Below are 24646 nucleotides of genomic sequence, written 5' to 3'. Positions count from 1 at the left end.
GCTGAAGATCCTTTCAAAATCTGAGAGAGACGAGGTGTGGAGCATGCCTTCAGAAGTCTTAAAAGAGCAACACTCCGATGCGGAAACTACAGACCCCGAACCACCAAAAAAGAAAATCAACCTTCTGCTGGTGGCATCTGACTCAGATAATGAAAATGAACACGCGTCAGTCTGCACTGCTTTGGATTGTTATCGAGCCGAACCTGTCATCAGCATGGATGCACGTCCCCTGAAATGGTGGTTGAAGCATGAAGGGACATATGAATCTTTAGCGCATCTGGCATGTAAATATCTTGCGACACCAGCTACAACAGTGCCATGCGAACACCTGTTCTCACTTGCAGGTGACATTGTGAACAAGAAGTGGGCAGCATTATCTCCTGCAAATTGTAACCAAACTTGTTTGTCTCAGCGATTGGTTGAACAAGAAATAGGACTGAGTGGACTTGTAGGCTCTAAAGTTTTAAATTGTTTTATTTTTGAATGCAGTTATTTTTTTGTACATAATTCTACATTTGTAAATTCAAATTTCATGATAAAGAGATGGCACTACAGCACTTCTAATGGGGGAATTGAAAAATACTATTTGCAAATATTTGTCATCAAAAATAAATATAAAGTGAGCACTGTACACTTCGTATTGTGTGTTATAATTGAAATCAACATATTTGAAAATGTAGAAAACATCCAAAAATAGTTAAATGAATGGTATTCTATTACTGTTTAACAGTGTGATTAATCGTGATTAATTATTTTAATCACTTGACAGACCTACTTAGCACGTATTGTATAGCACTTTATACCAAAGCACTGTCTGAATGTTATTAACACGCTACAAGGAAAGCTCATTAACTCATACTTGGGTCTTTCCCCAACCCGTAGCATGGCGTTGACCGGGGCTATGGATCTAGCGTCTTCCTCAGGATATGAACACACGGGGTCTAGCACCAACGTTGCTTTTTATCGGCCCCACTTGAGCCAGATTTTGAAAGTCAGACCCACGTGCTCATGCACGTCCATTTACACTCACCTAATTTACATGCAAAAACCCCCAATGTCCATCCACAGATGAGACACGGATTCTTCCCTGCTCCAGGGTAATTAATTCGTCCCACTCTGTGCCCCAGCGTAAAGCCTGCCCATACAGCTACCCTCATCTTTTGATTTGCAAGGGCCTCCTCGTGAGTCTTGTGGACTCTGGATTTTAAGGCCAGAGAAGAGCATTCGTATCCTCTAGTTGACCTCCTGCATAACACAGGAAAAGAGCCTCACCCAGTGATTCTTGCATCAAGAACCTCTATTTGAGCTAAAGCAGTTCTGAAAGAGATCCAGTCTTGATTTAAAGACTTCGAGTGATGGGGCATCCACCACATCCCGAGATACGTGGTTCCAATGGTTAATTATCCCCACTGTTAAAAATTTGCACCTTAATTCTCATCTGAGTTTGTCTGGCTTCAGCTTCCAACCCTTGGATCTCATTATGCCTTTTCTACTAGATTAAGGAGCTGCCTACGATCAGAAATCTCTTCCTCGTGTAGGTACTTGTAAACTGATCAAGTCTCCTCTCAATCTGGATAAACTAGTTAGACTGAGCTTCTCAAATCTCTTGCTATAACGCAGGTTTTTCAGACGTTGAATGATTCTTGTAGGTCTTTTCTGAACCCTTTCCAATTTTTCAACATTCTTTTTGAAGCACGGACAGAACTGGCCACAGTATCTAGTAACGGTCTCACTAATGCTGTACTTCTACTGGATATTCCCCTGCGTATACATCCAAGGATTGCATGACCAGCTAGCTCCAGCATTGCACTGGAAGCTCATGTTCAGCTGGTTCTCTGCCATGACACCTAAGCCTTTTTCAGCATCGCTGCATTCTAGGACACAATCCTCCATCTTGCAAGAGTGACCGACATTCTTTGTTCCTAGCTGTATGACCTTGCATTTGGTGGTACTAAAACGTATGCTGTCCAAATGAGCCCATCTTACCAAGTGATCCAGGTTGGTTTTATACCTGAGCTGTCCTCACCACACCAATTTTTGTGTCCTCTAGAGATTTTACCACTAATGATTTTATATTTTCCCCCACATGGTTGATAAAGACATTGAATAGCTTTGGGCCATGAACAGATCGCTGTGGGACCCCACAAGAAACATTCCCTGGGAGGAGGAGTCCTCATTTAGTTACTTTTTGAAATCCTTCAGTTAATCAGTTTTTAATCCATTTTACTTGGCTACCCGGATTTTGAATAATGCTATATTTTAAAATCAGAAAATCGCGTGGGACTAAGTCAAACACCTTATAGAGGTTTAAGTTTATTCTATCAACACGGCTACCTTTATCAACCCAACTTGTGACCTCATCAAAAAACGATAGTGGGTTTGTCTGACAAGATCTACTTTCCCCTACGCTAAGACCACTACGCTAAGTGGCATTAATTATGCTCCCGGCCTTTCATTTTTTTACTGAGTGAGACCCCATCAGCCTTTCCGTGAGTCTTCCCAGGGTTGACGTCAGGCCTACAGGTCGACGGTTACCACGGGTATCCCATTTACCCTTTTAAAAGATTAGCACAACATTCGCTTTCTTCCTTCCCCAGTGTTCCAAGCTTTGGAAAAATGAACATTCCTGGGTCAGGAAGCTCCGCGGCTAATTATTTGAACACTCTTGGGTGCAAGTGATCCAGTCCTGCAGATTTAAAAACCTTTGACTTGACTAGCTGCTGAGTAACATCCTCCTTCGTTACTGAAGGAAGAGGATGTTTATTTCATTATCACTGTAAACATTGGAACACCTCATCCTGCTTCTTTCGGAATAGTTCTGCCTTTTCTGTCAGAATGGTCGCGTGGTTGGCAGGGCTTGTATCCCGCATTTCCCATTAAGGTGAGGAGATACTTACTTGAGTTTAAGTTCCCGTGTCTGTTCGTTTTGCGCTTCCTCCAGGTCCTGCCGCACTCTGATGTACTCATCATGCTGGTCCTGAATCTCTGCCTTCACCGCCTGCAGCTTGGCATACAGCTGGGACACCAAGAAAGAGCTTCTGTTAGCACCGGTCCAGGCAGCAGCTTCTAGGCTGTGGCCTGAGGTCTCATCCCATGTGAAAAGCAAAGTCATTTACTCACGGTATCCCCAAAAGACCTGAGAAATGGGTCTCCCTAGGGTCTCCACACTGGTCGCCCAAAGTTCATCCAACATTAAGCCACACAGAACATTTGCAGGAGCCTGAATACTGCGCATGCGCCGGATGTGGTTAAATGAAGTGGGCTGCCCCTTTATTACAAAGGTGAGTCTTGCAAGGGCTTCGGGACAGATCCCCAGCTGGCGATGGTGACTGACAGCAGCTATGATTCCAGCACTCTATGTTCCACCTTGATCTGAGGGGCCTGTGGAGACGGCAGGTCCCAATGTGCAATACATTCCCCAGGTCTGAGCTGCCTGGCTCACCTGGGTGAGGACATGGCTCTAGGCATGCACTGAAAACGTCATGCCACGATGTCACAAAGGCGTCATGGACCTACTGCAGCCCAGATGCAATCAGGGACGCTGCTCGGATTGCCACCTGTCTGGGTTTTACCTGGACAGGCTGGTTTTGGCTTCTGTGGCCGGGTGCCATTTAGGATCGCCAGGTGCCTGGTTTTCGACCAGAAAGTCTGGTTGAAAAGGCGACCTGGCACCCGAACCAAAAGTCCAGTTTCTGCAGGGTGAGGGACGGTGCTGGATCATTAACCCGCACCAGCCCCTGCTCACCTCCTACCTGCAGGCAGGCTCCTTGAGATGATTCAGTGAGCAAAGGGGGTGTGGGGAGAGGAGCAAGTGGGGGCTGGGCCTGGGGGAAGAGGAGGAGAAGGGGCTGGGGCCTGGGGGAAGAGGCAGAGAAGGGGCAGGGCCTTGGGGGAAGAGGTGGGGTAGGGGCAGGGCCTCAGGGGTCCAGTTACCAGCAATTACAGAAGTGGCAACCCTAGACACTACTTTTCCTGCAAGTGCTAGGTTCACAGGAAGCAAGACAAACCCACACCCCTCCCTCCCAGTTTCAGCACAACAGTAAATTCACCTTGTAGTGTCATTAAAAAGAAACCCAGCCTGAGACTGGCTCCCCACAGCTGTGTCCCAGCACAGGCAGCCTCTCACCTTCTTCAGCTTCTTGGTTTTGATCTCCACTTCCTGCTGCAGAGACGTGAAGGTCTCCCGCAGCTCCATGGTCTCCTCATCCCGCAGCAGCATCTGCTGCTGCATCTCCCGCTCCCGACGTTTCTGCATCCGGGAAAAACACCAAACCCAATTGAACAAGAAAGAGTCAGTAACAGGAACGACCCCCCCCCCCCCCCGCATCAAAATCATCCTGCTGGCCTGCAGAGCATGATGGGTAGTTATATGCAAATTTTACAATGGAGGGGGATGTGATTTGGAGCATTTCATCTCAGGGTGTCCAGCTCAATGGCTGGCCGGGTTGTAGTGACTGAAAATCATTCGCATCAGATGGTGAGTTGATAGCCCCTTTCCGGCCCACAGCACGGCCAACACCGCCACAACTCACAGTCACATTCGCTGTCTTGGCCCAGAGACGAGGGATTGTCGAGATGAGCCACGCCAAAGCCTACAGACCTCCCCTTTCCCTACAACGGGATCTCCTCGAATCAAGCTAGACCGAGCCAGGGACAGAATGAAGCAGCTGTACTTGTGTATGGCTTCTGCTGTCCCACACTTGCCTTGGCACTGTGAATGGGACCAAACGGTGATACCACCTAAGTGGACTGAGTTTAAACACAGCTCCTTAATTTGGTTTGCAGTGCGTTCTGTCTGACCGGTGGTATTCTGCTGGGTGCCCATCACTGTGGTATCTGGGCACTGTCCACTGGGAACTGGACTGAGTCTGGCAACTCCTTTTATACACGTCACCTAACTATATGACTCAGTTACTCAGGGCCAGATGTGTTGTCAAGTTCACTAAGGACCCGTGACCTATCCTATAAATATATGCAGTATATATAACTGATTCAGGCATCATCTATTGCCAGTCTCTGACATCAAGGATGGTGCCAGCACAAGTCTTTAGGGACCTCTGGATGTTGCCAAAGGATGTTGTGAAGGCCAAGACTAGAACAGGGTTCAAACAAGAACTAGATAAGTTCATGGAGGACAGGTCCATCAATGGCTATTAGCCAGGCTGGGCAGGGATGGTATCCCTAGCCTCTGTTTACCAGGAGCTGGGCATGGGCGACAGGGGATGGATCACTTGATGATTCCCTGGTCTGTTCATTCCCTCGGGGCACCTGGCACTGGCCACTGTCGGAAGACAGGCTACTGGGCTAGATGGACCATTGGTCTGACCCAGTGTGGCTGTTCTTATGTTTACTATCCAGTGTCAGCCCTGCTCAGCCATCTCCCAAAGCAGTCTTTACCTGCTCGGCTATCTCCTGCCTCTTCAGCTCCAGCATCTTCTGCTGCTCATTTGTGTGGTCCATGATGTTCCTCCCTCCTATCAGCAGCTTGCTCTCCATCGCCTAGGGCAGGAGAAGAAGGGAGATGGGGAGGAATTAGAACATTTCTCTCACATGCACACACAGGAAAGGAGCCACGGGCTAACCAGGGGGGACGGCCACCTGACCTTGCAGCTCCTGCCTTGCTGTGGCAAGTGGAATATACCTCCTTGGAGGGGGGAGCAGAGTAGGGACCGATCAGTTTTGTGGGTGGTAGGAAGACAGGAGGGATCGCAGCTACTTTGAAGGACAGAATGAATATCCCACTCCGGCTTGCTGATGGGGAACAACGGGCTGAAACTGGTCAGAATGCTGAGCATTGCTACAGCACTTGCCATTTGCAAATCACATGCAAACATTACCTCATTAACCTCCCTCCACCCCGCGAGATAGGTCTTTACTACCCACATGTACAGATAGGGAAACTGAGGCACAGAGGTGACGGCCAAACAATGGGGTTTTCAAACGTGACCGAGAGATGTGGGAGCACAAGTCCCACTGAAAGTCATGTAGGTGCGTTTGAAAATACCACTCACAATGTTCAAAACTGGCTGTCAGGGTCGGCTCCAGGCACCAAGCACCCAAGCTGGTGCTTGGGGCGGCACCTGGAGGGGGGCGGCGCGGCGCTCTGGCCGCCGGGGGGGAGAGCCGAGCCCCAGCTGGGGCTCGCCGCCCTCTCGCCGCCCTGCCCCCGGCGCTCTGGCCGCCGGGGGGGAGACCGGAGCCGCCGCCGGGGCTCGCCGCCCTCCCCCAGGGGCTCCGGCCGCCCCCCCCCCGGCAAAAAAGCCAGAGCCGGCCCTGCTGGCTGTAGATTTTGAGTGCTTCCATGTTGGGGTCCCCGACTCTACATACCTAGAGATTCAGAAATGTGCTGCTGAGCATCTGCAGCTGCCATTGGCTTCAGCTGGGATCAGAGATGCTCATCTCCTCTCAAAAAGCAGGTCAGGCCCCCCAAATTAGTACTGGTTCCTTTCGAAAATGTTGGGCTAAGTGACTTGGCAGTGGCAGAGTAGAGACTACAACTCAGGACTTTCTGGGCCTCCCAGTACTGATTTCAGTCCAGACACATGTAAAGTCCAATGTGACGTTGTCATGGAAAAGCAAATGCCCTATCGGGATGCAGTAAGAGACCAGGGAACCCTGTTCAGGGGACATCTGCACTGGAATTGACAGCGTTTCAGCACATACTGGGTTCAGGGTTTGGATCACCAGGCCATGAAAAGCTGTTCTGAGCAGGGCTAGCTGACCTGGAGGCAAAGACCCCTGAGCCTGGCCCCTTGAGTGCTTGCTCCATGGCTACCATGTTGGAGACGAGGACAAGAACTTGCACCTGTTGCCATGCAATGGGGAGTAAGCGGAGGGATTCAAAGGGCAGCTGATGCTGCTGGAGTAATGGAACAAGAAGATGATCTGAGCAGCCGTGTTTTGAATGGAGTGGTGCAGGTTGGACGTCAGGGAGAGGGAAGTTACAGTTACCAAGATGGGAGATAAAGAGGGCCCGGCTGCGAGACCAGAGAGAAAAGGCTGGCTCTTTGAGGTGCTACGGAGGAGGAGGTCACACAGCCTGGCCGTGTGCCGAGCAGGAGAGAGGGAGGAATCAGCACAATCAGTCGAAAGAGTGAAACGGACGCTGGGCTTTTCAGATTCGGGGTGTCCAGGGTGACCTTGGTAAGGAAATGTCTTGTCCTTGTTTTTTAAAGTATGGTTTTCATTAATCTGCCCTAGCCCCTTTAAAGCACTTCAGTGCCTCATTCAGCCTGCTTCTGATCAGCCCACTTAGCCACTGTCAGCTGCTGATAAGGCCCTAGAAGTGACTTTCCGAGTCACTTGAATACGGAGTTAGCAACTCAACAAGTGTTCAGGCCCTGTCTGTGGGGGAGACAGTAACCAGATCTCAGCCCAGGAGCCTGACTTCCTGTGACTCACAGAAATTGCTGGAAAAGGCTTAACATGCCTACAATTAAATGACAATAATGAATGGCTGTGTTCACAGCTGCATTTTCTAAGGCACTGTGCAGAAGAGATGCCAGGTGACGATTCTGCTAGTCGGGCTGAGGCCGGGGTGACAAGTTGGAGACTGTAACCAGCAGGAAAACGCTAAGAGGGTCAGTGCAAAGGGACATGAGAATGGCAGGGATCAGTCAGCTGTTCTCGTTCAGCGACAAGGAGGGCACAAGCAGTAATGGGCACAGCTGCAGCGGAGGAGCCGAAGGATAAACACTGGGGAAAGCTTGCTGAGGAGAGTGCAGGTGATGAGGGAGCTGCTACGGGAGCAGGGCCAGCACAACCCATTAGGCGACCTAGGCGGTCGCCTAGGGCACTAACGTTTGGGGGGTGGTGACCGCGGCGGCCGGATCTTCGGCTGCCCCAGTCGTCGGCGGTATTTCGGGGGCGGGACCTTCCGCCGCCTCTGTCGGGGGCGGTATTTTGGGGGGGGGACACCTTCCACCGCCTAGGGCGGCAAAAAAGATGGCGGCGCTCCTGTATGGGAGGGGCCAGCCCCCAGCTCCACTGACTGGATTTTAGCAAAGGAAATGACTGAGAGTGACCTACAACGCTGCAAGCTCCCGAAGGGCAGGGCGCCATCGGCTGGCAATGCCAGAGTCCTGCTTTGCCGCTCACTAGGGACTTCCCTGCGAGAGCCTCAAAGCGCTTTACACACATTCAATAAGGAATTTGGGACTCAAACGATAACTTCTGCATGAAGGCTTTTGACACAGTCTCTGCTTCCCGTGGGGTTCAGAGAGGCACAGACAGTCACGTGCCAATATCACCCGGCGAGGCGGCAGCAGCGCTGGGAATAGATTTAGAACTTCTCACCCAATGAGGCCCCACTGCGTTCCCAGCCCAGACAGGGCAAGTCACCATGCAATCACATGCCCACCTTGTTCCTAAGCCACACAGCATCCATAAACTTCAACCACACCACCGCGCTGGGACGGCAGAGGTCCGTAGCACGGAGTGTCCATGACCACATGGTATGGCTTTGTTTCAGGCATCTAAGAGTTCCACAGGGCTATGACTGATCTGTAGTTAATCCTGTGACCACCACCACTCCATGACCAGCCAGTGCCCTCTCCTGACCTCAAGTCAGATCTTCAGAGACTCTGTCTCCGAGCGGGGCAGCATGACCAACAAGGGGCAGCCGATGGTGGCCAAGGATGATCCAACCTCTCAAGGCCAGTTCTCAATGACACATTCCTATTCCTGATAAAGTCAAACCATCTTATACTCAGTAGGTGCTGCTGGCAATGAGTGTGAAAGGCCTTCAGCCTCCTGCATGAACAGCATGTCTGCGGAAATATCCACGCCACAGAAAACAACCCCATACGTGACGCTAACTGGTTGCCTTGTTTCTTTAGATTTACAGAGTACAGAACCTAGAAGAAGCCATTCCTAGCTCTGGGTGCCCCCTCCAAAATGTGGCCCGCACAGAGATGATAGAGTCCAGGATCTGCAGCCGGTGCTATATGAAAGCCTAGAAGGATCCCTAGACTGCAGGTCACCGGCCACTTGGAATCACCGGCGGACTTTAAGGAGGCAGAATGTCATCAAACAAACACGCTGGAATTTGGCGCGGTCCTGGGGGTAACAGGTCACTCTTGAGAAAGATGCCATGGGATCCATAAAGGCCATGAGTGATCGGAACGTTGATTTTATGCCTCATTTGGAAGATGTCACCTACAGCAAAGCAGCACCCGATGCTACCATCCTTGTGAACCGGCTCTGTCCTGATGGAAGAGCATCACCTACAGAATTATCAACAACATCCTTCCTAGGAGTCCCATCCAAGTGTCACACCGATTAGCGCATGAGGTCTGCCAAGATCACAGCCCCAGTCTGTGTAGCTGCAGAACGAACCAGAATCCAAACGGAAATTGAACACTGTAAGACCCCCTAGAAGACCACTTCAGATATCTCATCCCATTGTAACACTGGCCCATTCTGTTCGTGGCCCCATCCACATGTCAGCATGGAAAGAAAGTGTGAAATGATCTTAAAAATAGCTTTGGCTAAAAGTACGGCCCATCTGCACTGCTGCCAAACCATAAGAGAACTGCACTTTTAAGATGCTTTTCCAAATCGCACAGTTTTGGGAAGTTACCAGGATGGAAAACACTAACGGCCCAGATCTCTGCTGTCTTGTATCTTGTGTAATTATTTACACTGGGGCAAAATAGGCTCTGATGTGGCAGCGTTTCGTACCCCTTTAGCAATGACTGTGGCAGGTGCGGGACAACAGAGAATGAGGCCCATGGAGCCTGGTTTGGATCCATTTTATACTAATGCGCCTTCATTCAGCTCAGTGGAGTTACTCCTGACTCACTGGTGCAGTTGAAAGCAGGATCAGAATCCCAAATCCTGCTTTTCTGGCGTTTATCTGTCAGAATAGTTGGCAATGGGTAGATTTAGCCACATGTGCAAAGCCAAGCTGGGTCATATTTCAGGTGTCCTTTTCCAGAGTGTCCAGTCTGATGGAGGCCGCTGGGGCAGGAATCCAGAGCAAACCGGATGTTATTTTGAGGGGATGGGAGGGGGGCTTCTGTCTACTTCATCATTCACTGCAAGGGCTGATGTGATTCAGCAGGTTTTCAGCAAGGGGCAGTGTGATGGAGTGTCTGCCCCACACTGGCCTGTAAGGGGTTAATAGAGCCCTAGGGAGGCTGTGCAAGAGGCAGCCAATTAGAGAGGGGTTGTGAGAAGCAGCCAATCAGGGCTGGGCAGGCCCATATAAGAGCTGCAGGGCACAGAGGCTTCAGTTGCTCCCTGGAGCTTGAGGAGGGAGCCCTGACTGCCTTGCAGGCTGAAGACAGACAGCACCCTGGACAGAGCAGTGCTGCAGGCAGGGACCAGGGAAGCTAAAGACAGCTCCTGGCAGGCTGCTAGGATCTGCAGGCTGAAGCCCTGAGGCAAAGGCGAAGAGAGTGCTGGGGCTGCAGGGAAGTGGCCCAAGGAAAGGAACTGAAGCATTGGAGGGGACGCAGCAAGTGGCGGACATCTACAGGGTCCCTGGGCTGGGACCTGGAGTAGTGGGTGGGCCCTTTCCCTTCAACAAACACCTAGATGCGGTTCTGAGCCCTGTTACGGTTGCTGCCAGACGTGTCCTGTCACCAGGCCTTTCCGGCCAATAAAAGCCCGAAGCTGTGGCCTGTTCACCTGGCCTCAGAGCATATTTAGTCAAGGAGATTTGGAATAACAGCACTGCTCAGCCTGGCTCCTACTGGCCAGAGGCTGGGCACCACCCATAGGTGGGGGGCACCAGCGTTCTGCAATGCAGCTGCAGCGGCCAGCATCCTTACTACCAAAGTGTGGCCCCTGGGAACGATGGTGTCCAGGCCACTTGGATAAAGCTAGAATATGGGGCTGGGATGAGCTGTTTTTCAATGGTACACCATGCCAGCACTTTGGTGCCCATCAACTTTTGCAGAATTTAAATGTCCACTTAAAAAATATTAAGTTTCTAGCCCTTGTTGTTGGGAAGGACACCTTCCGAAGGCAGCTCAATGCTGTGATACTCTAGTGCCTTACTGAATCTGTTGGCAGCTCTGAGAAGGAATCACCCCGTTCATAGCAGTGGGTGTTAACTCTGAAACCTGATGAGGGCAACATAGTATTACTTATCAGAGGGGTAGCCGTGTTAGTCTGAATCTGTAAAAAGCAACAGAGGGTCCTGTGGCACCTTTAAGACTAACAGAAGTATTGGGAGCATAAGCTTTCGTGGGTAAGAACCTCACTTCTTCAGATGCAAGTATTACTTGTTTCACTGCTGATCCTTTTAGCAAAAACAGTCAGCTGTTCTAGGACTGTGGGCAGAGCTTGAGTGGAGCAACTCTTCCGCCTGCCTCATTGCATGCTGGGAGCTGTACGCTCATTTTCGGGTATTAAAAATGAAGAGGGCTGCAATGGGCTTTTTATGGACATCAGGATCAGTCCCTGGGCTCCCAGCGGGTTTACTTTTGTGTCTCTTCTGTCCTTCCACCCTTCTCACTGGGCACACGGACAGAGATTTCCATCACCGTTCTTTGTAAGCTGCCAAAGCAGCCCCCTCCTGCACAAAGCTTGTGCAGTGTCCAGGGTGGGGATGGCACGAGCGAGCAGCTCCTCCTGTCTCAGCCACTTGCATCGTCAAATAAAGTGCCTCCGTCGCGTTAGCAGCCTGCGCTGCCCAGCAGCAGCAGGAGAGTAGGGCTGGTGGGAGCTGTGATGCTGACTGGCACTGGGGTGAGGGCACAGAAAGCTCCTCAGGGAGTCCAAGCGCCATCACTGACATCCTCAGCTGCACTCTGGGTTCTGGAGGGTCACATGCTCCACAGTCATCTGGCAAAACTGTGTGAAGGGAATTCCAGGCTGCTTGGAGGATCAGGGACCGGGCAGGGCCTGATGGAGCTAGATGGGTCCTATCGCCTTTGTGTTCATGCTGGGGTGTTACAGACCATCCTCCTTAATATTACAATCCAGCCCCCTTGGTGCCGAATCCATCTCGGTAACTGTCCCACGGCTACAATTAACCTTCTCCAGGGCCCCGGGTGGCTGAAATGCCCTTGTGAGTTACATCACAGACGCAAAGGAGTGGGGAAAAACCAGGCCAGAGCAGCACAGGCAGCCAGAGACTCTTGGGGGGTGGGGAGGGGGTGTCACAGCCTTGCAACTTGCATCCAGAACAGGATTGCATATGAAATGCAAACAGCCCCAAACCAGCAGAGCTGTGATGCTGACTGGAGCAGCTGGGTGGGAACAGTCAAGCTGATCCTTCCCCTAGCCAGCTCTGAGCTCAGCTCCCTCCCCTTTGGCACCGCAAGCGAACGCTGGGACAGGACAGAGCTGTGATCAGCGCAGGCTCTGGGGGAGCCAAGGGGACAGACGACATCTTGCTGCAGGACGTGAGGAAGTGGTACACAAACAGCTGTATCCCCTGCCACACAGCTGGCAGCATTCAGACTGCCCTGGCTGGCTGCCCCCTGTGGGAGGCCATCCTACATGCACAGAGCTGCAGGGATCGACTGTTACCTGCTCCCCCCCATTTTAACGGCTCTGCCCTCATCTCATAGCTGGTCTCTGATTCATTTATACGCCGGTGATCTCCAGCATTCTGCACACACTTCTGGGCACACGGTCCGGCCCCAGATCCGAGCTACACCGCACACAGCTCACATCCTAGGCCTCTGGCAGCTTGGCCGACGCTCCTCTGTGCCAGCCAGCAGCACCCTCTGCCGCTCCAGTCTCAGCTCTGCCTCAATACCAACTCGCAGCCTTGTGCTCTGCCAGCCCTGGGTTCCTCCCTCTGCCCCTGCAGCTTGGGCAACGCTCCTCTCTCCTGCCCTGCCGCACCCTGCGGTCGCTTTGCTGTGAGCACAGCCCAGGATTTTGAACTCAGGTCTCCAGGGGCACGTGGGTTAATAGGAAGCCCACTCCAGCCTGGCTGGGGGACCTTTCCCAGCAAGCTGCTGCTGTCAGCACCCCACTGCTGGCCTCACGCACCCCTGGGACTCCACTGTGTCATTACTGACGAGGTTCTCAGCTGTCACCAGCACGCACTCTTCATGCACCTTTTATAGCCGCCCAGCAGAGCCCCGTCCCTCGGCTGGCAGCTCCCTGGCAGCAGACGCTAGTGCCTGGGCCTCGAGGGAGCAGTTACCCTCATCAGCACGAGGGAGCCAAGCTGCCTCCCACACGCTCGCTCGGCACAGCAGAGGTTTCACGTTAGGCTCTGGAGAAGACAGCGGAGGATGGGAGCCAGGCTAGCTCCTTGCCAGGGACTGACAGCAGGGCTGGGACTGCCACAGCACCAGTCCAAGCCAGGACAGCTGCGGCCACCGCCCCTACGAAAATACCACCGGTGGCAACTGGCTTCTCCAATGTGGCTGGGGGAGCAGCTCCATTTTGGGAAATTCTCTGGCCTGGGCTATGCAGGTCTGGCCGGCTGCTTGTCATGGTCCCGTCCAGCCTCCGAAACTCTGCAACCGCCCGGGGGCTAGATGCTGGGAAAGGGAGAAAAGGGAGTCGAGGGAAATGCAGGCTGAAGCTTTCTGATGCCGAGATCTATGGGTAGGTCTCCACTGCAGCGCGGAGCCTGCTCGGCCCGAGGAGACGGATGACGCGTGGCAGCGTGGCCAGTGCGCCAGCGGCTCATAGTCACCCGAGCTCAGACGCTGAGGGCTGGAGTGGGTGCCTAGCCCAAGCCGCCGCCCGTGTGGCAACATCCACACTGCTCTTTATAGAGGCCCAGCTCTGAGTCTCTCCACGGGCTGGGAAGCTCACCCCAGAACCAGCAGACACGTATCCCTCGTGAGCAGCGAATCCACGTGAGCCAGTCGGCGTCGGGGCACGGGAATGACCTTGTGGCTGCACCGACGTTACAGCCAGGGCTGGCTCCAGGCACCAGCGCAGCAAGCTGGTGCTTGGCGCGGCCCATGGAAGGGGGCGGCACGTTCGGGTCTTTGGCGGCAATTCGGTGGCTGGTCCCTCAGTCCCTCTGGGAGGGAATTGCCGCCGAAGAATGAAACGGCACGGGAGCAGCCGCCGAAGTGCCGCCGATCGCGGCTTTTTTTTCTTTCCCCCTCTTCGCCGCTTGGGGCAGCAAAAAAGCTGGAGCCGGCCCTGATTACAGCTCTCAGCCCGACCCCAGGCAGCGACCGAGTGGATTTTATAGACGTCAGCAAGGCAAAAACTCAGACCCTACCGATGACGACCGGCCCCTCCCCAAAGTGCTCATGGCAATTTCCCATGGACTGTAGCAGACCTTGGGCTCACACCAGTGTTTCCCAGCAGGGGGAGGCAGGCCCCTAAGCCAGCAAGTTAAAGAAGTATGGGCTGGATGAATGGACTGTAAGGTGGATAGAAAGCTGGCTAGATCGTCAGGCTCAACGGGTAGTGATCAATGGCTCCATGTCTAGTTGGCAGCCGGTTTCAAGCGGAGTGCCCCAAGGGTTGGTCCTGGGGCCGGTTTTGTTTAATATCTTTATTAATGATCTGGAGGATGGTGTGGACTGCACTCTCAGCAAGTTTGCAGATGACACTAAACTGGGAGGCGTGGTAGATACACTAGAGGGTAGGGATCGGATACAGAGGGACCTAGACAAATTAGAGGATTGGGCCAAAAAAAAACCTGATGAGGTTCAACAAGGACAAGTGCAGAGTCCTGCACTTAGGACGGAAGAATCCCATGCACTGCTACAGACTAGGGACCGAATGGCTAGGTAGCAGTTCTGCAGAAAAGGACCTAGGGGTCACAGTGGACGAGAAGCTGGATATGATTCAACAGTGTGCTCTTGTTGCCAAGAAGGCTAACGGCATTTTGGGCTGTATAAGTAGGGGCATTGCCAGCAGATCGAGGAACGTGATCGTTCCCCTTTATTCGACATTGGTAAGGCCTCATCTCGAGTACTGTGTCCAGTTTTGGGCCCCACACTACAAGAAGGATGTGGAAAAATTGGAAAGAGTCCAGCGAAGGGCAACGAAAATGATTAGGGGGCTGGACCACGTGACTTATGAGGAGAGGCTGAGGGAACTGGGATTGTTTAGTTTGCAGAAGAGAAGAATGAGGGGGGATTTGATAGCTGCTTTCAACTACCTGCAAGGGGGGTTCCAAAGAGGATGGATCTAGACTGTTCTCAGTGGTGGCAGATGACAGAACAAGGAGCAACGGTCTCAAGTTGCAGTGGGGGAGGTCTAGGCTGGATATTAAGAAAAACTTTTTCACTAGGAGGGTGGTGAAGCACTGGAAGGGGTTACCTAGGGAGGTGATGGAATCTCCTTCCTTAGAGGTTTTTAAGGCCCGGCTTGACAAAGCCCTGGCTGGGATGATTTAGTTGGAATTGGTCCTGCTTTGAGCAGGGGGTTGGACTAGATACCTCCTGAGGTCCCTTCCAACCCTGATATTCTATGATTCTATGAGTCCAGCTGCAACAAGCTTGGGATCTGCCATAGATACGATATTGCATAAGTGGCCATGCGTGTGTGGCTGCTGTCGGAGCTGGGAGGTTGGATTAGAGGGACCCGTGGATGGATCCAGCAGTTTCTCTACCTAGCCTGGCCTCCCTGTGCTACCACCATCCACTGCTGCCTCCAATCTTCTCTCTGTCACCTGCTGCCCCGCTCCGCAGGGCCACACAGTGCCCTCTATTGCCCTGGCACCCACTCCTTGGCTCCGGGACATGGGAAAGGGGGAGGTGCAGTGTCCAGTAATGGGGCAGGAGGCTCTCTGCAGTAGCAATGCTGCCCCATTGCAGCGCTGTGCTGGCTTTAGGCTGAGATGCCTGGCTGGGGTCCCAACCATCTGTGGCCATTCACGCTCCCCAATGGGCTTTACACAGTAAGTGTTTTAGTCCTGATGACCTGACCTTGTTCCAAGGGGGCAAGTCCATTCTGCCTCCCTAAACTTCCATGCAGATTTAATTTCAGATCTCAATTTCCTCTCCAACATTGTTGTGTGGCTGTTACGTGGCTGCCACGGTCCGCCCCAGAAGTGGCTGCATTTTAGTGACAGCCAGCATGATGTAAAGCATCCCCTCTGCCTCGCAGCCTCCAGTGAGGCTTTTCCCTCTGGTATCAGAGCAGGGAACTAAACTCCAGGAGGATGAGATGAGAGATCCAGCTACCAAATCTTTCTGTACCCCACTCTCCGGGACCCTGTCCCTAACTCTGCCCCTGCCCCAGAGTGGGTGGGGTCCCCAGCAGGAGGGGCTGCGCACAGCTCAGAACATCCCCCGGCCCCACTGATATTCTGCCCTGAGGCTTCTGTAGTGAATTAAGTGCCAGAGACCAGGATGGGACAGCACGGGCTGTGGCCGGCAAGCTTCCCGCGCCCACGGCCTGGCCAGAGGGACCTCTCACAGGGCGAGACTCTCCACCGCCCCCTCAGGCCACGCTGCTGACAGCCACCCAGGGCCCCCGATGCGGTGGGGATTTTGTGATGTGCATTCCGGTCCCCTGGGGACTGGACATGCCCCCCGCCTCCCCCCTTCAGCTTGGTTCTCCCAGGACACCACATGGCGCAGACTGAAATTAGCTTTCAGTCACAGGGCTGGAGGAGAACGGGTGGAGGTGAAAGGCTCCAAGTCCCAGCTCCAGTCCCATAAGCTAGCCAGTTCCACCCCCACAACCCAGTCTCCCATTCCCCACTCCCTCTGAGCCAGGCACCCTTTCGACCTGAGGCTGGACTGGACAAGGGACCTGTCTCTCTTTGCTCCACCCCCCGAGTGAGCTAGTCCCCCTGCCCAGGACCCAGAGGGGAAAGGCCCTGTATCCCATTTCCCACTCCCCTAAGCCTGTCAGTCCCCCCAGACATGGGGCTGGATCGAAACCAGTGGCCCTTAGAGATGAAAGGCCCTGTAGCCCAATCCCTGACCCTACCCCACAGCTGCCAGTCCCCACGTCGCTAAGCACTTTGCATGGCATCAGTGGCAGAAAGGGAGCTCCCCGGGCACAGGGCCCCTCTCCTGCCCGATTCCCAGGCCACAGGGGGGTTCCCAGGACACAGCCAGGGCTGCTCCAGCAACAACGCTGCCCATCGCCAGTGACATTCTGGGCCACGCAGCCCAGGTGCTGGCAGAGCAGAGACACACAAGGGGCCGCTCTCGTTCCCTCCCCCTTCTGTCCTCCCCTGCCTCCACCCTATTTCCCACGGCAGGGAAACCTTCTCCCTGCCTGGCCTTATCTGGGCCTGCCTGGCTGTTTCCTCCTGTCCCCGGGAGGCCATGGACGGAGCTGGGCAGGGCTGGGCAGGCCATGGACGGAGCTGGGCAGGGCTGGGCAGGCCATGGACGGAGCTCGGCAGGGCTGGGGAGGCCATGGACAGAGCTGGGCAGGGCTGGGGAGGCCATGGACGGAGCTGGGCAGGGCTGGGCAGGCATTGCTGCTGATGCAATGGAGTGTGGAAGGTCAGAGGGGAAGCACCGGGATGCCATTCAGATGGCAGGTGACCATCACCCCCAATGGGTCTGACGGGTCATTCACTGAGGGCCTGGGGTGCCAAGCAGGGGGCCCAGAGTCCCTTGGCTTTGTGACAGAAGAGACAGGATGGTCTAGCGGTTAGAGCACCAGGCTAGGCAGGATGATGCCACTGACCTGTGTCTGTGTGTGTGTGGGGGGGGGGGGCGCTCGCCCTCATGCATGGGGCTGCCTTGATCCCTGGAGCAGGTTTCACCCTTATCAGCGGTGACCTGCCTGGCCACTAGCTTGGCTTTTTAGCCACTGAGCCCAGAGTCCCGGGGAACATTCATTCTGCTCTGCGCGAGCACCAAGCGTGTTCCTGCTCCCTCCTCCGCTGCAGGGTCCTAACCTCCCCTGTCTGCTCTGCAGGGACATTCGGGAATGATCGCACGCTCCATCTCTGCCCCTCTTCCCGCTCTCAGTCCCCCCTCCCATCCCCGCTCCTGGCCTTCCGGCTGGCGTTTGCTCGGCTCTCCAAGGCCTAGAAGGGGGGTGGGGGATGCACTGAGGAAATAGGGCAGCGTTGACATTGTAACCGATGGCAGCACCCGATCTGCTCCCACCTGCCCTCTACGCCAAGGGCTGCAGGGCCACCCAACGCCAGCCCAAGCCCGCTCCTGTTTGAGGCGATTCTCTCCCTGCCTCAGCGGGTCCTGGAGCCAGGCACCGCTCATGGAACAATCCTCTGAGCCGAGCGCCAAGGGCAACCTCAGTCAGGTAGGAGCTGGGCCCCCCCAGGGATTGGTACCATGGGTGCACGAGTGGGTGGCCCCCCTTGGTGTGCTGGCGGGGAATGGGCAGGGAGCGCCCCCTCCCCGGGGAGCACGCTGCCTGCCTGGGGCCCCGTCGCTGCCCAGGTGGCTGTGGGACAGAGAACCGCAGACAATGTCCCGTTGTGTGTCAGTCCCTGGGATTCGGTGATGACACAGCCCTGAGGTGCTGGCGCAGAGCCAGGGACATTTTCTAGCCCACTTCCTTCCGCACAGCTGCTGAGCTCCATGAGTGCTACAGGATGCAGAGCAGCTGCCCCACAGGATGGAACGTGGCACCCGAGCCGGCGGGTCCTGCTGGACGGGGGAACGGCAGCACTTTGCCCTTCTCCAGCTGAGGATCGCTGAGCACCCTGCAAACCCGAGGGAGTTAAACCCCTCAGCCCTGCACTGGGGAGGGGGGCAGGCCAACCTGCAGATGGGGAAACTGAGGCACAGAGCGGCGTGAGAGCTGCCCAGTGCCACACATAGAGCCCGTGGCAGAGACAAGAACGGAATCCGACTCCTTGTCCTGCAGTCTGACCACCTGGCCACATCCCCCTTCCCCTACTGGGGTGCAGATCACGGCACAACGCGCAAAAAGTAGCAACTTTCCACCTGGACCTGGGGAAAGATTTCCCAGGAGGGCTGGTGCCAGGAATTCCCTCCTGCTGCCACAGGCGTACCACACCGGGGAAATCGGGAGAGCAGCCAGGGGAGGCAGGGAAAGAGGGCTGGGGTCTAAGGGGAGTGCAAGTGTCTGTTTTCATATTGGGAACCATCACATACAAATTATGCCCCCGTTGATCCCCACATGGACCTGCCCTTGGGATCTCCGCCCAGCCCCGTCCCCTTCACGCTCCGCCCCCGGGATCTCCACCCAGCCCCGCCCCTTCACGCTCCACCCCTGGGATCTCCGCCCAGCCCCTCCCCTTCACGCTCTGCCCCCGGGATCTCCGCCCAGCCCTTCCCCTTCACGCTCCACCCAGCCCCGTCCCCTTCAGGCTCCGCTCCTGGGATCTCCGCCCAGCCCGTCCCCTTCACGCTCCGCTCCTGGGATCTCCGCCCAGCCCGTCCCCTTCACGCTCCGCCCCCATGACCCTCCCCACCTCTGCAGCCCCACTGCCTACAGCGGGTTTGCACGGGCTGCCCAGCTGCAGTTGAGTTTGCAGGTGTGTAGGTGGCATGCATGCGGGCACAGACGCCAGCTGCCTCTCCCGTCACTGTGTCAGCTCTGCAAGGCCAGCCGGAGGAAAGGGCATCACAGATCCACGGCGGACACTACAGCCAGGACTCTGATACACACAGAGGGCCCGTTAACCCCTCGCGTTTCAGTGCAGAGTGGAACGGTACTTTAAACTGTCAAGACCCTCAGCGTGCTACAGCCCTATCCCATCTGGGCCCAGATCAGTGTGGCCAATTGCAGTTACCGGCTGCCCCCGTCTTCCAGGCCTTCTGCACTTCACCCTCCCAGATGAGCACCGAGCATCGGCTAACCCAGAGCTCCAGCGGCTGCCCGATGGGCTCAGTATAAACACCCAGAGAGAGGGACTTTGCCCACCCTGGTCCTCCAGCCCCCACGCCAGGATTTCCTGGAGCTCCAGGGAAGTGGAGTGGGAAAGTCACTGTGGCTAATTTCAGTGTGACAGGCCAGGGCTTTCCATCGCCTGGCCCCGGGGGAGCAGAGCGTGCTGCCCGTCTCTCATCCCGGCACCTGTCTCTTCCCCTGGGGAGGCCCTGTCAGGTTCCACAGCATGTCCCACACCGTCGCCCGGTGCACAGGCGGCTCCTGCTCGCCGGGCCGCTCCCTTTCTCTCTTGCCAAAGCGCAGCGGCTATGCTGGCACCTCTCTCTGGCTCGCATGGGCAAGGCTAATGCAATTAGCGCTGTTAATTATCCTCTGCAGGAAATGGCCACAGCCTGAGCCTGGTAACTTCAGTAGAGCCTTCGTCCTCTTGCACCCCACAGCTGGAGGGGGAGGGGCCTGTCTCTGAGGGGACCCCCCCTTCCCCTGGGGACGGGATCCCTGCCAAGCCCTATTATCATATACGGCAGTCTGGCCTGGGGCGGACACTGAGAACTCAGCGGGGGTAGGCGGCAGGTTCCCAAGATGGGATGGGCCATGTGGCACAAACATCAGAGGAGCTGAGATGGAGCCAGTCAGGCCCAAGGTGCCCCCACGAGACAGGGAGGTGAGAGCTTCCTACATGGGGAACGTTCGTTTGTCCACACTAGGTAAACGGAGCCATTCCCACCCCACCTGCACAGGCAGCCCCCGGGGAGCAGGGTTTCATGGCACGCAGGGGGTCTGGATGCCAGAATCTGCCCTGCCCCCTGCTTCTGCTGTGTCTAGCGCCCTCTCTGGCCACAGAGCAGGGGCAGCATTTGGCCCCACCACTGCCTGTGCCAGGGTGTTTCACCCACCTGGCTCGCAGGAGGACTTTGGACATCGGGGCGAGCAGAGAGGAGTCAGGCTCAGACTCCCCAGGCAGGAGTCTGGGTTCAGGCAGGGTGGGTTACGGCTCTGGGAGGTCAGGCCAGCTGGAGCCAGGCCCCCGGCTTTCTGTGGCAAGCAGGAAGGGGTGGCCACTCCCCACAGGCAGCTGGGGAGGGGCTGGAAGTACAGAGGCTGGCTGCTGTGGAGACTGGTATTCCTGTCTGGCTCCTGAGCCCTGGTTCTGGGCAAAGGGCCCTGGGTAGCAATATAGCGGCACGTTACCGATCACTGGGCCGGCTGTTACTCTCACCCGCTCCATCCTGCCCACAGACACACTCACAACCCCGCCCCGGAGGTCAGCAGACCGGGGTTAGCCCCGTTACACACCTCTGGGGAACAGCTACGAAGCAAGCGCCACCACTGGGAGTCGAATCCTACACTCCAGCCTCACGGCCAATCCACCAGCCCGCGCTGGCTCCCGCCACCCCCTGCTTTCTCCCACAGGTGGGGTGGGGACGCACACTCTGCCACACCCGCCGCCTGCACCGGGAGACGGAGGATCTTTCAGGGGGGTAGGTCAAACCAGGGCAGCCCTGGCTTCTCAACGTCCAGGAACAGGTCCTCATTATAACCTAGTGCGTGCCGTGCCAGCGGGTGTGGAGAAGGGAGCTGGACCTAGGCCCTTACCCTGGAGAACCTCACGCTCCAGCTGCACCCAGGCGCTGGGGTGACAGCACCCCTTCTCCCTGGCGGCGGGGCTGAGCGGGAGGAGCCGGTGGGAGCGCGGCTGGTGCTGCTCTCCCTGCGGGGGGGACTTTCCCACTGGGAATCCACACTCCGGTTTTTCTTGTGCTGAGAGAAGCCTCCTCCCGTCTGTGTCTGTGACCAGGGCAGGGATTTTAACAAGTCTCCATTCAGCATGGGAGCCCCCGATCCTGGGGACCCGTCAGCTATTCAGGGAGAAGGGGGTTGTGTATTTAAGCCCAGACACCCTTGGGGGGGGGGGGAGGCTGCTGTGCTGCCTCTGCGCTGGCTGTTACCCCCTCAAGAGTGGGCTAGAGAAGCTGATGGGGGGGGGAGCCCCCCAGAGCCCTGCTCCCTGCAGTCGAAATCTCTCCCCTCCCCAGCCTCCTGCAAAGATGCAGTGTCCCTTTGCCACTCGCGCTGGCCTGGGCACACCGCCCTGCATCCCATGCAATCAGCGGAGGTCAAGCCGGGCAAAGGGAAGCCTCGGAGCAGGTCACCCTCCAGCCCACACGCTTGCCGAGCAGCCAAGTGTCTTGGTGTTGCAGGGCTCGGCTGATTGAGGTGGCCCAGCCCAGTGAAAGCTTGGGCTGCTCCTGCTGCATCTCCCCGAGCCGTTGGTGAGGGGAGCTAGATCGGGGGTACTTCCAAAGCCCCTTCCTCGGTGTAAGGAGGGACAGTAACTCATGTGTCTTGCCTCCAGAGCAGTGTGTGTGTGCGCGCACCAGTGTGGCTGGGTGTGTGTCACTCCAATGCCTGTGTGTCAGTGAGCGTGTGTCTGCCCCGGTCGAGGTAGGTCAGAGTGTCGTGGAAGCAGCCTGTGGGCTGGCCCGGACACAGTCCCCATGCGAGATCGTCCCCTCCCCGCCGAGTAAATATCAGCACAGGCCTGGGCAGCCCCAGGGTGCAGCAAACTGCGGGGAGATCAGAGCCCAGCAACTGAAAGACCCGGGGGCTGGAGGGCCCCTTCAGGGAAGAGCTGACATGGTGTCTTGGCAAAGAGCTGGGGGGGGGTGAACCCCAGGGCGGGGGGGAGGGATGATGCAGTGTAGGAGGAAGGGGATGAAACGGAGCTGCCCCTCGCTCGGGAATCCTTTCCCGTTGACATATCAGCCTGCACAAACCGGAGGGGCTGGGAGCCCAGGCACTACAACGCCGGCGGCAGTGGGAAATCCGCGGAGGGTTGGATTAGACGAAGGGGCAGCAGTGGGGCGCCTCGGCCACCTTCCCCCATGGACCCTGCATTGTCTAAAGGATTATGGATTCCTTTAAACGGCAGGGTTGCCGGGCTGAGCCCTCGGCTGGCATGAGAGCCGCCTGCCTTGTCCGCTCGCCAAGCCGAGGGGTGAAAGGGTACAAAGGACAGCTGGCTTTAGGCCTGGGATCACTCCTCCTGCTCAGGAGAGACTCTGCCGTTCCCAGCTTCCTGTTCCGGAGGGATAAGCCTCGAATGCTATTAGCCGGGGGTTAAACACTGCCCCCCACCCCCAAACTGAAAATCCAGCGGTTTGGACACTGGGCAGCAAGGAGGAGGTTGCACCGCTAATTAACTGCTCTCCAAAAAGCTGCTGGGCTGGGCTGGGGATTATAGACGCAGAGCACGGAAGGAGCCAGACAGCCCCTCTCGAAGATGCTACCAAACACAGCTTTAAAAATTAATCTTCCAGACAGCAGGCGAGCAGCGGCAAGGTCTCTCCGAAGCTGCCACTGGCAGCCATTAACCCCTGGAGTCCGGGAAGCAGCAGAAGCCAGAAGCAAACATTCAAACTGGAAGAGCTCAGGGTTGGGGGGATGACGAGCTGGTGGAGTTTGAGCCCAGTTCGTAAGCACTCCGACGAGGCTGGTTGTCTTGGGACTGGTGATGGAGAACAGGTCCATCGGTGGCTATTAGCCAGGATCGTCAGAGACCCCATGCACCAGGTGTCCCCAATGCTCCGCCTGCCAGAAGCCGGGACTGGACAACAGGGGAGGGATCACTCCCTGACAGCTTTGTTCTGGTCGTTCCCTCTGAAGCACCTGGCCCTGCCCACTGTCAGAAGACAGGACCCTCGCTGGGCCATTGGTCTGACCCAGCATGGCCACTTATGACAGAGCCTTTCACCTCGAAGCTAGGCATTCAACCCCCTCCCCATGACGGTGAAGGAGTGGGGCATTGTGCCTCCCCGCATCACAAAACCTAGCTCTTAGGCCTCTGGGGAAAATTCCCGCCTCGTTCACAAAGCCCGAGTTAGGAGCTGAAAGGTCCTGTCCGGCGACTGGGAGAGAGAGGGGGTCTCAGGCTGCGAGTCACATGAGCCAGCCCAGGGGATTTGCTGCTCACAGGGGTGCGTGCTCAGCCCTGCTGTTCTCACCCAGAGAGGCACCTACAGCCGGGGTGCAGGGAAGTGCCTGTTTCTGCTTGTGAGTCACAGCTGGGAACCCTCCGGAGTCAGGCACCTTAGACTGGGGTGGCTGGGCAGAGGAGGGCTTCCCTCATAACTCCGTGCCCAATGGCTAGGGTGGGATGTGGGAGACCCCCAGTGCAAGTCCCTCCCCTCTGCCTGAGGGGAGAAGGGCTCTGAAGAGGGCTCTGCCCCCCCTCAGGTGAGTGCTCTACCCATGGGGCTCTGGGATATGCTGCTGAGGGGAGGATGGCCTGGTGCCCTGTTTTCGATAGGAAAGTCCGGTTGAAAAGGGGACCTGACAGTGTCCGGTCAGATCTGCTGACCGAACACCCAAAGTCCGGTTACTGCGGGCGCCGGGTCATCACCCGCGCCAGCCCCTACTCAGCCGGGGCTGCCTCCTATCTGTGTCGGGGGGCTCTGCAGCGAGTCCCTCCTGACCCGGGTTGGGGGGTGGGAGGGGAAAAGTCGAGAGCGGTGGAGGGGAGGAGGGAAAAGGAGTGGACGGGGGCAGGATCTCACGGGGAAGGGCTGGGGCCTCGTGGGAAGAGGCGGGGCAGGGGAGGTTCCAGCTGTCTTGCTGGAGTGTCCAGTTTTTAAATATAACCAAGTTGGCATCCCTAGGTGGGGCTCCCCCAGTCCCTCCTATCGAAGTTCTGCTCTGGATAAATACAGAGTCGCTGGACAAGGGGGCCTGGACCGTGGGGCTCCCAGCTCCTGGGCGAGTGCGCCAGGCTAGAGTCATTCTCACCCCCATGACTCAGAGAGAGATAAAGAGAGCACAAGGATGGAGCGCCTGCATGGTTTGGGGGCGTGGGGTGGATCGTGGTGCGGCCAAAGCCAGCACGTAGGGGCTACCTCCTTGTGTGCATGTAGGCCCAGGTCTTTCCCCTCGGGCGGGCTGCACACAATGCGATGGGGAATCTGGG

The 24646-nt window shown here is 56.1% G+C and overlaps 1 protein-coding gene across 1 annotated transcript in view; it reads right to left on the bottom strand.

Moving 5' to 3' along the window:
* The window catches only part of KIF3C (kinesin family member 3C), a 65428-nt gene that overhangs the window by 15213 nt on the left and 25569 nt on the right, over positions 1-24646 (bottom strand). Inside the window, exons 2-4 of the mRNA XM_024206956.3 lie at positions 5398-5499; positions 4127-4249; positions 2898-3016 (exon numbers count right to left, since the gene is read on the bottom strand). Of these exons, the coding sequence (XP_024062724.2) occupies positions 2898-3016; positions 4127-4249; positions 5398-5499 (344 nt within the window). The remainder of the gene's footprint in view (positions 1-2897; positions 3017-4126; positions 4250-5397; positions 5500-24646) is intronic.

This window comes from Terrapene carolina, unplaced genomic scaffold, assembly GCF_002925995.2.
Source record: "Terrapene carolina triunguis isolate 2854851 unplaced genomic scaffold, T_m_triunguis-2.0 Scaffold523, whole genome shotgun sequence".
NCBI classification, from domain to species: domain Eukaryota; kingdom Metazoa; phylum Chordata; order Testudines; family Emydidae; genus Terrapene; species Terrapene triunguis.
The sequence above is the reverse complement of the archived record's forward strand: the minus strand, read 5'-3'. Positions and strand labels throughout refer to the sequence as shown.